The sequence below is a fragment of the Lissotriton vulgaris genome, chromosome 7 (genome assembly GCF_964263255.1).
Source record: "Lissotriton vulgaris chromosome 7, aLisVul1.2, whole genome shotgun sequence".
Classification (NCBI taxonomy): Eukaryota; Metazoa; Chordata; class Amphibia; order Caudata; family Salamandridae; genus Lissotriton; species Lissotriton vulgaris.
Window position 1 is genome coordinate 347,865,522 of NC_141695.1, and position 13,552 is coordinate 347,879,073.

At 42.3% G+C, this 13,552-nt stretch overlaps 1 protein-coding gene across 1 annotated transcript in view; it reads left to right on the forward strand.

The window, feature by feature from the left end:
• Positions 1-13,552, forward strand: part of SLC17A7 (solute carrier family 17 member 7) — a 391,628-nt gene that overhangs the window by 323,176 nt on the left and 54,900 nt on the right. Inside the window, exons 5-6 of the mRNA XM_086930231.1 lie at positions 5,752-5,839; positions 5,986-6,072. Coding sequence (XP_086786357.1) covers positions 5,752-5,839; positions 5,986-6,072 — 175 coding nt within the window. The remainder of the gene's footprint in view (positions 1-5,751; positions 5,840-5,985; positions 6,073-13,552) is intronic.

The window sequence follows — 13,552 nt, forward strand, 5'->3', positions numbered from 1 at the left end:
TCCTCCTTTTCTTGACGGGCTTGGTGAAACATGTATCTTTCATAATCCACATTTCTTTTATGTAAGAACCTTTTATGTAAAACATCTCGCACCTTGACATATGATCCTGTTTCAGCAGTCGGCAATTCCTTGATTAACTTGCTGACTTCTTTCCCTAGGAGATTACGTAATGCAATTAACTTCTCCTCGTCATCCGTGACTTTCGATCCTTTCATATAGTCCTCAAAGTCTTCGAACCACTCCTGCCATCTGGGGCCATGGCCCCTCCAGCTATCAGGGCCAGTGGTTCTGGGGCACGCAAGTATGAGACGCCCACTGTACTTGGTGTGGTTGCCGCTGTACCCGTGACATTTCGGTGCGGTGACGTCGACATTTTGGTTTATTACTTTACCCCTCTGTCTTTGCTCATGTTTCCTGGTCCTTCTTTTGTCACTGTCTTTGCCTTGGCTTATGCTTGTTTTCTTGTTTCACCTCTTGCCTTTGTATTGGCTTGTGCTTGTTTATTAGTTTGTCTCTTGCAGTGGCTTGTGCTTGTTTCCTGATTTTCTTTGCACTTGCTTGTGCTTGATGTTGAAAACTGGAGGCTGCCTGACTTCAAAATGGCCGCTTCTTGAACTTGAAAGGGGATTGGTGGGAACAGCCTGACCTCAAGATGGCCGCCGTACTCGAAATCTCGTTTCACACGAGATTTTGGCTCCCTCCAATGCAATTCAGTTACCGGTAGGCTTCAGATACTCACCGGGCATGTGAGGTCCACAACGGATACTGGGGCCTCTGCTCTCCGCCACCTCCACTCGCGCAGGATCTCCTCCCAACAGGTAGGACTGGGGTGAGCTCCCGACATCGCTACCGCGCCTGCAATTCCTCGCGCATCTGGGGTGGGCACCCGATGCCAGCACTCGGCAGCGCTTTTTCAGCTGGGCAGCTTCAGCGCTCGACCGCGCTTTTCTTGCTGGGGCTTCATGTGACCGGCTGGTCGCAGGGCAGCTTGTGTTCACCGCTGGCCGCTTCCCTCTCGATGGCGGTTCCTGCCAGGCACACATGTCGCGACGGCGACTTCCTCAGTGTGCTGCACGGGACGGGGCGCTCATCTCCAGGGATCCAGGGGTGGCAGACTGCCCCATCCCACCCTCGTCGCCAGCTGTAGCGTCGTGCTATCAATAAGGACACTGCACAATATATATTGTTAACAAGCTCTTTATTATACTCTGTCCTGTTCCCCATCCCTACTCTAACTAACCCTTTCCTGTCGCCGCTCCTCCTCTTCCTCTGTCCCCCTAGCTCCACCCACCAACAACTAGACTGCACACAGTATTACACTGACCAGACCTCTGGAAGGGATCTGAAGCTAGACTAAAGCAATGCCACCAATCACCTGAAAAGTATGTAAAAAGAGTGTTTGACATGCATGTGTAATCTTTAAAGAAAATTATTTTATATAGTTTCTTTTCAAATCAACATTGATTTTCATTAAAAGTAACAAGTGACACATAGATTATACTTTGAGTGAGAATATATTGCTTTCAGAGACGGAAAACTTCTTTTCAATACGGCTTCTGTGTTCACCAAATAGCCCCTTCAACATTCTGAAATCACCGTAACTCACATTTCGGAACAAAGGCACACGCTAAGAGGAGGAATGATACGCAGCAGCATGGTTATTTAGAAACACTTCTTTGGGCTGATCCAAGATGTGATTGACAGTAGCTCTACCATTGGCTGAAGTGGGCTGACCCAAACAGGCCAGGAACTGAAGGTGCTTGATATCAAAAGCTGACTCTCTGTATGTTGTATACCCAGGGCCTGATTCACAGAATGAATTTAAGACTCAATCCTAAACTTACTACTATATTGGTATTCAAAGAATGCACTTACTACTTTTGGCATTCACAGAATGAATTTACTACTTTTGGTATGCACAGAAGTTAGGATTTTGTCTTAAGTTTGTCTTAAGACAAACTTAAGACAGACTTAAGATAGACTTAAGACAAAATCCAAACGTAAGTCTGCCTTAAGTCTGTCTTAAATTTGTCTTAAGACAAACTTAAGACAAAATCCTAACTTCTATGAATACCAAAAGTAGTAAGTGCATTCTGCGAATACCAAAATAGTAGTAAATTTAGGATTAAGTCTTTAGTTTATTCTGTGAATGCCAAAATAGTAGTAAGTTTAGGATTGAGTCTTAAGTAAGGGTGGGCGGGCAGCTACGCTCCGTGCACGGAGTGTGCGTAGTGCCGGCTTCTACGCATTTTGCGTAGCAGGCGTAGAATTTGGCACTACGCACGCTCCGCAGACGGAGCGCAGCTGGCCGCCACCCGCCTCCCTCCCGCCCTCCCTAAATACTTTAATTCACATGTGTAAAAGAATTAAAAGGCACTTACCTTGCCCGCCGCCGCCCGCCGCGTCCCCGGGGCTCGCTCTCTTCATTGCTGCCGTCTTGTGTACTAATGCGCATGCGCAGGCGGCTGCGCATGCGCATTTCTCGTGAGAAATGCGCATGCGCGGCCGCCCGCGCATGCGCATTAGTACACAAGACGGCAGCAATGAAGAGAGCGAGCCCCGGGGACGCGGCGGGCAGCGGCGGGCAAGGTAAGTGCCTTTTAATTCTTTTACACCTTTAATTTAAAGTATTTAGGGAGGGCGGGAGGGAGGCCTGCGGTGCCTAGTGGGGCTACGCGGAGTGCGGAGGTGGGCGTAGTTTCTCGCCCACTTCACGTAGCTCCGCGAAGCCCCACTACGCCCACTACGCCCAGGGTTAGTCTTAAGTTCATTCTGTGAATTGGGCCCTGAGTGTTTAGCAGCCAGTTGAAGCAGTCAAGCCAGGTCTAAATATCTCGCAATAAACATTGTTTCTCCTGCACACAGATGCATCTTGGGTTCAACCTGCTATGTACAAATGCACATGGCAGGTTATGTCACATGCGATTTATGGATACAGGGTTCTGCTCGTAATAACAATTTGAATAGTCTGCTGCTCATTTCAATGACATTAATTTCAGGCCTCACTGACCTTGGGATTAATCCAATTTACAAAATCCATAGTGATTTCTTAGATTGGGGATTATTTACACTACTAAGACAAGGTGCGTGCTATTTGTAGCACCTTTGCATGCACACCTAACACACCAGACTTGTATAACACACTGTGGAAGCCTTTTTAGAGGTTTATCATCCGCACTCAGAGGGTTTTCAGTTTCACTTCTTTCCCCATATATGGAAGCAATGGGAATGATTCTCACAGATGCATTTATTTATTTACAGCTCTTACCAAGCCTGCGAAAGGTATTCAAGTGCTGTACGGGCACATTAAGGGCCAATTCCGATCTCGCTTGTGGTAGCAGGGACTGGGACCGCCCACCTGTAAGGCAGCGGTCCTGCACCCCGGATTATGACGCGACTCCCACCATGGCGGTCGCATCCTTCTATATTAACATTGCGGTGGGTGCTGCTGGCTGCAACACTAGCTGCAATGCCAAAACAGCGTGTCGTGCATTTACCACTATGTTGACCGAGGAAATGAATGAGAGATCAGGTTTAGCTCTAAAAAACAGATTCCTAACTTTCAGGGTGCGAGGAGGTTGCTTCTATGTTTTCAAGCCTCTCAAATAATAGCGAATGGATATCCATCTTGACTTCTTTCAGGCAGAATGCACTGATCTCAGCGCAAGCTCTGCCTTGAGTGATAGGCGGAGCTGGTTCATGCACGCCACGATGCCCAGCTCCACAGGATGTTGAAGGCTTTTCTCCTTTGTGCCACCCGTAACACTTTTCTTTGGTCAATCAGTGGAAGGAAGGAAATAGATAAACTTCACTCTGATGGCAAGTCGGATTTTATTTAAAGCTTCCAGTTTTGGCATCTCAAGAAAGATACTATGGAGCCCCCTAGTTGGATTTGTGGCCTCACTGGTGCGTTCACCAAGGCAGGCCTTTTTGGTATTCTTAATGCCTTTTTGGCATTCTTAATGACTTTGTGGCAGCCCCTTCTGCCCATTTTGCAGCAGAGCCTATCTTCTTTACTTGAATTTGTTTCTGCCATTGACCCTCCAGTTATGGCCAGTGTGTTTGAGCTCACTAGCTCACCACGGGCCATATGTTTGTTGATTTAAAGCCATTGTTTGATTTTCTGGTCCGCAGAGGAGCCAGCAGGCTCAGGTGATTGCTGACATGGATGTTTTCCATCAAAGCTTCCTGATAGAATCACTCAGTTTGCTGGTTTGCTTGGCTAGGATGTAGGTTGCTTCAGGTTCACCACTGCTTTAGTTTTGAAGTGCATTGGTGTTTTTAAAGTGTTGTTATTGGTTGGATGGTCTGGTGAAGGCACAAATATTGTCGGGGGCGGTCAGTAAGCAGTTTTCTCAGGTTGAGGAGGAAAGAGAAGTGGCCTGTCATTGGACACTACAGAGGGATGAAACCAAGTGTGGACAGCTCCATGGGTTGGTGCAAGCACTGAGTGAGGGAAACCCGAGGCCTGCATATTTCCAATCTAATCAAAGACTTGTTTTGATTAAGGTCTGCCAGTCCACTACATTAGGCCACCCAAAATAAGTATTTTGTGCCTATTGTTTGGAGGGGTCGGACAGTTCATGAAATACTTCCTATAAGGAGCAGCTATGGCTGCAAAAATTAGAGAGTTGTTTATGTTGACAGTGCACGAAGGGGAATTGGAAGAAAGACTAACACAGGTGGTAGGTAGACTAGAGGTAGGTAGGGCCGTATTCATTTGCTTTGCGCCTATGCTTACTGGCTCCTATGTGACGGGTTTTCATAGCCTTCCAGTAGTCTCGGTAGTCTGTTCAACAAAGAATGTATCTACATTAGTAAATGATGCATGAAAGGAAAACTAGCCAAGATGGCCGGCCTCGAGCTAACACTATCACCAAAGGCCAAGTCATTCGTCTTAAACAGCAGAAACGTAGGAGGCGCTTTTCTTCATCATTTCAGCAGAGTGTCCCATGAAAGAAAGAAGCGTTTTACACAAATGCACACTGAGCTATGGGGTTGGCATCTCTGAAAAGTAGCGGTTGTGGTGCAAAATACAATTGCTTCATTTGTGTAAGCAGAATGGGATTTGTGTAATCAGAAAAGGAACACAATCGTTAAAATATGTTTTGGGGAATTTTCCAGCCCGGGGATGGGCGTGTTTTCATGGTTTCAGAATGTGAAGTGTCTCTGAAATTTACTCACTCGCTTTTCTTTTCTTGTTTCTCTCTCCGCTCCTTTCTGTTTATTACCTTCCTTTATTTCTCCCTCTCTTTCTCTATCTACCTGGTTCCATCTGTCGGCCTCACATATCTGCCATGTTTTTCCCATACTCCCTTGTAATCTATCTATCTATCTATCTATCTATCTATCTATCTATCTATCTATCTATCTATCTATCTATCTATCTATCTATCTATCTATCTATCTATCTATCTATCTATCTTTCCGTCTGACTGTCTTCTCATCACGATTTGATCTCTCATTGACCCTCATGCTACTTCTGCTTTTCACTATCTCTCTGCCCCATTATTATTTTCTTTCTCGTTTCCCCCTCTACCACGTCTCCTTTCTCCTCTCCTTTTTCTCTCTGCCTTCCCGTCATTTCACTTTTCCTGTTTCTTCCTCCTTTTTACCAATCTTTTTGCCACTCTGTTTTCCCACCTCTTGGTTCCTTTTCTTCTGTTCCATCTTTACTCCTTATGTCCACCCACTCCATCCACTTTTTCTTTGTATTGTACTTTCTCTCCCTTCTCCCATGCTTTCGGCCAGGGGGTAACATACCCCGCGTGCCATGGTATCTGGAGTAAGTGGGCCCCGCCGCTGGAGCGCAGCAGACTCGCCACCACAGCTTTCTGCGGTAAAAACATTCTCCTTTCATCGTAAGCTTTACAACTCAAAGCAGTGTTCACCTAAAACAGAAAGCATTCCTCCCCTTTGGCTCACCTTCCCTTCCTGGTTGTTTGTTTTTGGTATTTTGTAACTTTGCCCGCTGTTTCTCTGCAGGCTCCTACGCTGGCGCAGTAGTCGCCATGCCTTTGGCTGGGGTGCTGGTCCAGTATTCCGGGTGGAGTTCTGTCTTTTATGTCTATGGTAAGTAGCTGGACCTCTCAGATTTTTTTCTGAGTAATACCACTCTCTGCCTGTAGAGGGAGAGGGATAGATGAACACAGTTGGCATTTGTGATTGAAGAGCAGCTCCTATATGGAGCATCCTACAACACCAGCAACAGTCTAAAATCTGCTCACTTCAAAAATCTGTTTTTTTCTAGCAAAGTTTTTAAGCATAGGATTAGCACAGTGCCATCCATGCTGAGCTAGAAAGAGAAAAAGTAATTTTGCATTCATAGGACACAGTCTTGAAGCATAGGATTTGCTAGTGCCATCCATGCCAAGCTGTAAAATGACAAAAGCCTTTTACCACTCCAGGCACAGTATTACAACTTTGGATTCCAAAGCTTGGTGTGGATGACTCTATATAGGGGTGCTCGCCACCTAAACTTGGAGCTACCCAGAGTTCTCTGCTTCATTTTTGCATTATTTATGCGGCACTCTAATCCTGAAATGACAAACCTCTGCCCATATGCCCATTTACAAAAAGTTGTTTATCTTATATTTTGAAAAATTTGAAACAAATGCACTTCTGCATTGGTCCCTTGGCCTGTCTCCAGATGAGGCATGTCAATGGAACATCACGCACCAGATCACTTTCTTTGCCCGCTTCATGCAATAATCTTGACATAATTAGAAATGGCACGTATCTGATAGGTGCATCCATTGAGATTCTATCCATGAATGCAAGCATAGCACTGACACCAACCTCCAAAGCAGTACCAATATTGATGTTATTGTTAGACTAGCCTAACTGATGTAGGATTTGAGTGACCATGCTTGTTTACATATGATTGACTGTAAACAGGAACATTGAATAGGTAGATCACAGAAAGAGTACACTTAGCAGTATGACATCAATTGAAAGGCCAGCCTGGCATGTACAATATGTAATAGAAATAGTAGTTTTAAATGTTATATCACATTTGGGGGTCTATATTTTGATCCCTATAGTTTTTTAGTAGCAAAATTCAAGAAAATGATTGGTAAGACCTACTCTGCATTACTGTGGCTCCTAGCTCCTGGGGCGTTGTTGGGGCGTTTTCTATCACTTCGCCAGGACTCTTGATCACTGAGGGGAAGTACTTAATGTACAGCTGGCAAGCACAAGGGAGAGCCGCCGCAGGACCGTGACCGCTGGGGCCTACCTGTCCCAGAATTCCTCCTGGCCCCAGACCTGCAGCAGATCAATGCTTTAAAGACCCACAGAAGCCCCGCTGCACAGGAAAATGTGCTCTGTATTACCGTGGCCCCTATCTCCTGGGGCGCTCTTGGGGCATTCTCTATCACTTCGTCCAGACCCTTGATCACTGAGCGGGAAGTACTTACTGCACAACTGCCAGGTTTTGTGGGAGAGCCACGGCAGGACCGGGACCGCCGGGGACTATCTGTCCCAGAATTCCACCTGGCCCCCCACCTGCACCGGATCAATGCTACTAAAGGGTTTCAGAAGCCTCGCTGCATGGGCCACATCTGGTCAAACCCTGGCCTTTCCACGCCCTTTGGTGTCTGGAGGAGGCTGGGCTGGGCCACCCCTCTAACATTTCTCTTCAAAGCATTGTCAACTTTGTGTACATTTTGCTGGATTTCTTTACGGACATAGAGGCACATGCATCAAGCATTATTGCCTTTGCAAACAGGTTGATTCCCCAAAAAGGCTTTTTAGATGCAGCAAACCCTAATTTGCAATTCAGTAACTTGTTATCAAATTGCAAAATGGGTTTCCAATTCGGTATTTGGAAGGGGCATGTTTTGGGCGTCCCTTCCAAATACCGAATCCTAATGGTATGCATGAATGTTTTGTGACCGTGAATGCGGTTGCAAAACATTCTCATATTACCACCTACTGCAAGTAGGTGGTAACCAATTCGCAATTGATTTTAAAAGCATTTGTAAGACCAGGCAGTGGCACCACAGACAACTGCCTACTCCTAAAAAATGAAACTTCAAAATTGCTTTTTTTTAAAAAAAATGCGTCCTGTTTTCCTTCAAGGAAAACAGGAAGCATTTAAAAACAAAAAAGACTGCTCTATTTAAAAGCAATCACAGACAGGTGGTCTGCTGACCTCAGAAGGCCACCATCCCTGTGATAGCATAGATTCCTAATGGCTTGCAAATTGCGACCTACCTCATTAATATGCATGAGGTAGGTCTATTTGCGACCCATTAACAATCGCTAATGAAACTGAAAATAGTTTCATACATTAGGATTAGCGATTACCTAATTGTGATTTGGAGAAAATTGCAATTAGGTAATCGCTACTTGTAATAATGACAAATGTGGCCCTTGGTATTTTGAGCATTGCACATTGTGACTCTTTCCAGTAACTATATTTTATCGAGCACTTTGGCACTCCTTTGCCTGCTAAGTCTTTGTTTAGGTGGACTCACTGTATAATTGTGTCTCCTTGACTTTGCATTGCATGTTCTTTTTCTCAATATTTGTTCTTTTGTAAGTCCTGTCACAGTGGTGGCCTTAGGCGGGAGGGTTCTTGAATTATTTTTGCAAGTGCTTTTTCCTAAGTATTCTCACTGGGCAAAAGACAGGCCGAGGAGGGAGGCTCTGGCATTCTACTATTAAAATCAAAAAAAGCTAATAAAATTGTTGGTGATAATTGTCCCATCGATAGCAATGATGATTTGCTTACAGAAAGCGAGGAAATGCGTGGTCCAACTTCATCCATCCCCTCATTAGCCTCATCTAACTCCGATTCCTCTAACACAGATCCTTTTCTAAAGGAATATTGAATCCCAGGGATGTTTAAAAAACTCCCAGCCCCGAATTTCCAAATCCATTTTATCTTGACCCGAAGATTTTAACTGTGAATCTGTTGCTGCTGGCTGCATTTTTCCTGGTGCAGAGACAGAACATTGAGTACAAAATAACCAGTTGCACCAATATCGAGTCATTAATATCGTGGGTCAGGAATATCGACAGCAAGAATTTTGTGGTCGTTTTTTATTATTGTTAAGTATTTTAGTATATTTTTTATATGTATGTGATGTATTTATTTTGTATAAGATTTGTTTGTATTTTTAATATGTGTTACATTTTTAGTAGCTATACATTTATTTATTTGAATTTTGCACTTTTTGTTCTGTAGTGGGTTGTGGGTTTATAGGGAAATTGGGTGGGAAGTAACTAAATTATATACATTTTTTAAAATTTTATTTTTCCATTTTTATTTCTGTAGCTGGTTGTGGGTTTATAGGGGAATATGGTGGGAAGAAATATAATTATATTTAATTTATTGATTATTTTTATGTATTATTATTTGTTTATTTGAGATTTTATAGTGTTAAATTTGTAAAGTAATGTATTATTAAGTAATTAATAAGTGGTTGTTAATTTATTTTAATGAATTAATTGGTAAGTATTATGGGAATTGTGTAATTATTTTAGGTGTGTTGTGGTGATGATAGGTGTAAATGGTGGGTGGAAATGTATTTTTAATTTAGGAATTAATAATTAGTTTTAATGAATTAATTTGTAATTAATTTTGGTAATTGTATAATTAATTATATTTGTGTGTGGTCGTTTGTATAGGTGTAAAGGGGGAGAAGGGTGGGAATCAAATTATTTCTAATAGATGAATTAATTATTAGTTGGTAATTAATTTGAATTAATTTATTGGTAATTAATTATGGTAATTGTGTAATTCATTTTATGTGTGTTGTGTTTATAGGAGTAAAGTGTGGGAAGTAATTTGTGTTTAATTAATTAATATATTTGTTAATTAATGTTAAATATTTGATATTTATTTTGAGTACATGTTTATTTTTTGTGTTTTGTTTATACTTTTAAAGGGGTAGAGAGTGGGTATTAAATAATATTTTGTTATTTAATTATTATATGTTAATAGTAATAGTTCTTCTTTAAAAATAATATGTAATTGTGTTTTATTATTTTATAGTTTGCTTTAGGTGTGTGTTGTGGATATTAGAGTGTTAAAGCTTGTGTACTCAATAATGTTTATTTTTGTATTAATAAAACATTTTTTAATTGATTATTAATTATGGTAATAATGAAATAAATGTCATTAAACTGTTAAAGTGTTTTGTTATTGGTGTGGTGTTATAGGGTATGAAATACAATAAATGCATTTATGTTTTAAATAATGTTTTTGTTTGTTAATATTTTCTACTTTCAAAAAATTATTTACAAATGTATTTATTAATTTATATAATGTATTATTAGTAGGTTTCATTACATGTAAGTAATATATATGTGTTCTTTTTATATGTTTAATATATTTAATTTTATATTTTTTAAATATTGTTTTTTATTTTTATGATGTATTACATTTTTAAATATTTTTTTTCAACTGTTTACTAGTAATTTTTGTTTCTCTGCTATCCATCACTTTCCCTAGAGTTGTACTCACTGGAGTGGGAATAGTAGTACTTACCTCTCCACTCTCTAACACTTTCCCTACTGTTGCACTCTTTGGAGTGGGAATAGTAATTTTTACCCTTCCACTATCCAACATTTTCCCTACTATTGCATTCACTGGAGTGGGTATAGTAATTGTTGCCCCACTGCTATCCAATACTTTCCCTACTGCTGCACTCTTTGGAGTGGGAATAGTAATTTTTACCCCTCCGCTATCCAACATTTTCCCTACTGTTGCACTCACTGGAGTTGGAATAGTAAATGTAATCCCTGCGCTATCCAACACTCTCTCTACTTTAACACTCACTGGAGTGGGAATAGTAATTTTTATCCCTCCGCTATCCAACATTTTCCTTACTGTTGTACTCCTTGTTTTGGGAATAGTAATTTTTGCCCCTCCGCTATCCACTACTTTCTCTACTGTTGCACTTGCTGGAGTGGAACGGAAATTATTACCCCTCCGCTATCCAACACTTTCCCTACTGTTGCATTCTTCGGAGTGGGAATAGTAATTTTTTTCCCCTCGCTTTCCAACACTTTTCCTACCGGTGCTATCACTGGAGTGGGAATGGTATTTTTTACCCCTCCGCTATCCAACACTTTCACTACTGTTGCACTCTGTGGAGTGGGTATAGTACATTTTTCCCCTCCGCTATTCAACACGTTCCCTACTGTTGCTATCACTGGACTGGAAATAGAAATTTTCACCCCTCCGCTATCCAACACTGTCCCTACTGTTGCACTAACTGTAGTCAGAATAGTAAATTGGATTATTTTGCTATGCAACACTTTCCCTACTGCTTAACTTATTGTATTGGGAAATGTTAGTTTAAACTTTTTTAATAGTTTAATGTTTTAATTTATTATAGATTTTTTTATTTTTAAATTATTTATATATGTATATATTATTTTTATATAATTTTAAAGTTTAAAAATTCAAGAAATAAATTAATTTAAAATAAATATATGTATATGTATAAATTATAATGTTTGAATTTACATCGATATTCTATCAGTGAACCATTGTTCCTCTCTTCCCTATGATCCCCTACCCTGTAACAATTGCTTTGCACCTTTGTCGGGCCCCGCAGAGGTTTCAGTTCCATCCATCACCGTTCTTTAGCCCACTCTGCCACCCAAGTTCAGACATGGCCATATGCAAATCAGTCTGACCCTGTGCCTCATGGGAACAGTCCAGCCCGAACTGCCAAGCCATGCATGGGATTTACCCAGTTCTGTTGACTGGGTGTGAGTGTTTGATTGGTTCAGATGCTCCGTCCATCACCACCCCCTTTTATACTGCTTTGTTCACCATAAGTTGGCAGGGTATGCTCAGACGTGAGTCCCTTGCTCACTTTGCCACTGGATTCAAGCAAGCCTAGCTGAACACGGCTGGAATGCCAGAAACCGGTCTTAGGAAGCTTGAATCCGGTCCAGGGAAGGCATGGCTTGGCAGTTCGGGATGGACTGTTCCCATGAGGCACAGGGTCAGACTGATTTGCATATGGCCATGTCTGAACTGGGGTGGCAAAGTGGGCTAAAGAACGGTGATGGATCAAACCCAGATCTGTTGACTGGGTGTGAGTGTTTAATTGGTTCAGATGCTCCGTCCATCAACACACCCTTTTGTACCACAATGCCAGAAAGGCATGCTATCACTTCCATGCACAACATGGCAGGCACCGTGTGGTGCCTGCCATGTTGTGCATGGAACTGCTGGGGGGTACCATAGATACCCCCATGTGCATCCCCCCGGAGTCCCTGGGGGCTTGCAACGGGCCCCCAAAGCAGACTCTGCATGCATTGGAAAATGCCCATTCTAATAAGGCTGGCGGTGTCTGATAGACACCACCACCATATAGAACCCTTTTCCGACCGGGGCGGAAAAGCAGCGGACTGTCTTTCCGTCCGCTGCGGACCCCCCAGCCATAATAATATGGCGGGGGTCATTCCGGCATGGATGGCGGGCTACCGCCGGCCTGGGGGGGGATCCGCCCGCCATCCTAATGGGGCCCTAAGAATCTAGGTTCCCCTTGCCATCCATCAACAAGCAAGTTAATTTTGCTATATCTATAATGATTGTTATTGTTTCTAAATTATTCCCCAACACTGAGACCGAAAGGGAAGATTCCCTCAAAAATAAAGTGACCGTTGGATCAGACACATCAGGGGTTGTCTCTTTGTAATCCGCGCAGATATCATTAGCACAAAGAGTAAGTCCACAACTAACTCCAACTATGAAGTGGTTGAATTGATTTTCAGGGATAAGACAATGGGCAATGCTTTGGTGGCTCTTGATATTAGATCCTGTCCTCCAAGGCATACAAATATACAATTTAAGTACCCTAGGTTTCTGCCTGTTCCAAATGCCACTTCTGTTCCCAGGCCACAAATTTGATAGGGTACATTTACAGTCACATTCTGTTTTCTGGTGTATGATAAATATATCTGGCTCAATTTTTGTGGTGACATGCATGTTGTTCTATAATTACACCTAATACAGGGCTATGCAATAGAGCCTTCAGTAGGATATTGTTAGTGGGAGATTCCATTATTACAATTACAATAAGCAAAATACTAACCTATGCATATCCAATCTTATAAGATCACACTGCTTGCTTGTCCATGTCTACATTAGGTTGTACTTGGAAACCATTGAAATGGTATTGCTTCAGGTCCGTATTCACTCACAACTGCTGGTTCCCACAAGGTCAAGTCCCACACCATCTGTATGTTGTATGTCCATGGAACCTGTATAGCAGGAACCCAGTCAAAAGCCAGAGCTGTACTATAAGGGTCAAAGGCAAACAGATAGCCATCAAGGTATTGGAAGGGTAGCTGGGTTCTGAGAACGGAAGTGGACTGTCACTGCATCATGCTGTAGTGTTCTTTAAAGAGGTGTATCTTGACATTGGACGAGGCAGGACTGACAGATGTTTGGAGAACATTTCATCTTACAGACAGGGAGTACACATTTTAATTTCATCCCCATAAGACCTATGCCAGGATAGATTACTTTCTAGCCTCCTCAGCACTCATAACTCTGGTCTTCCAAACCGATATACCAGCT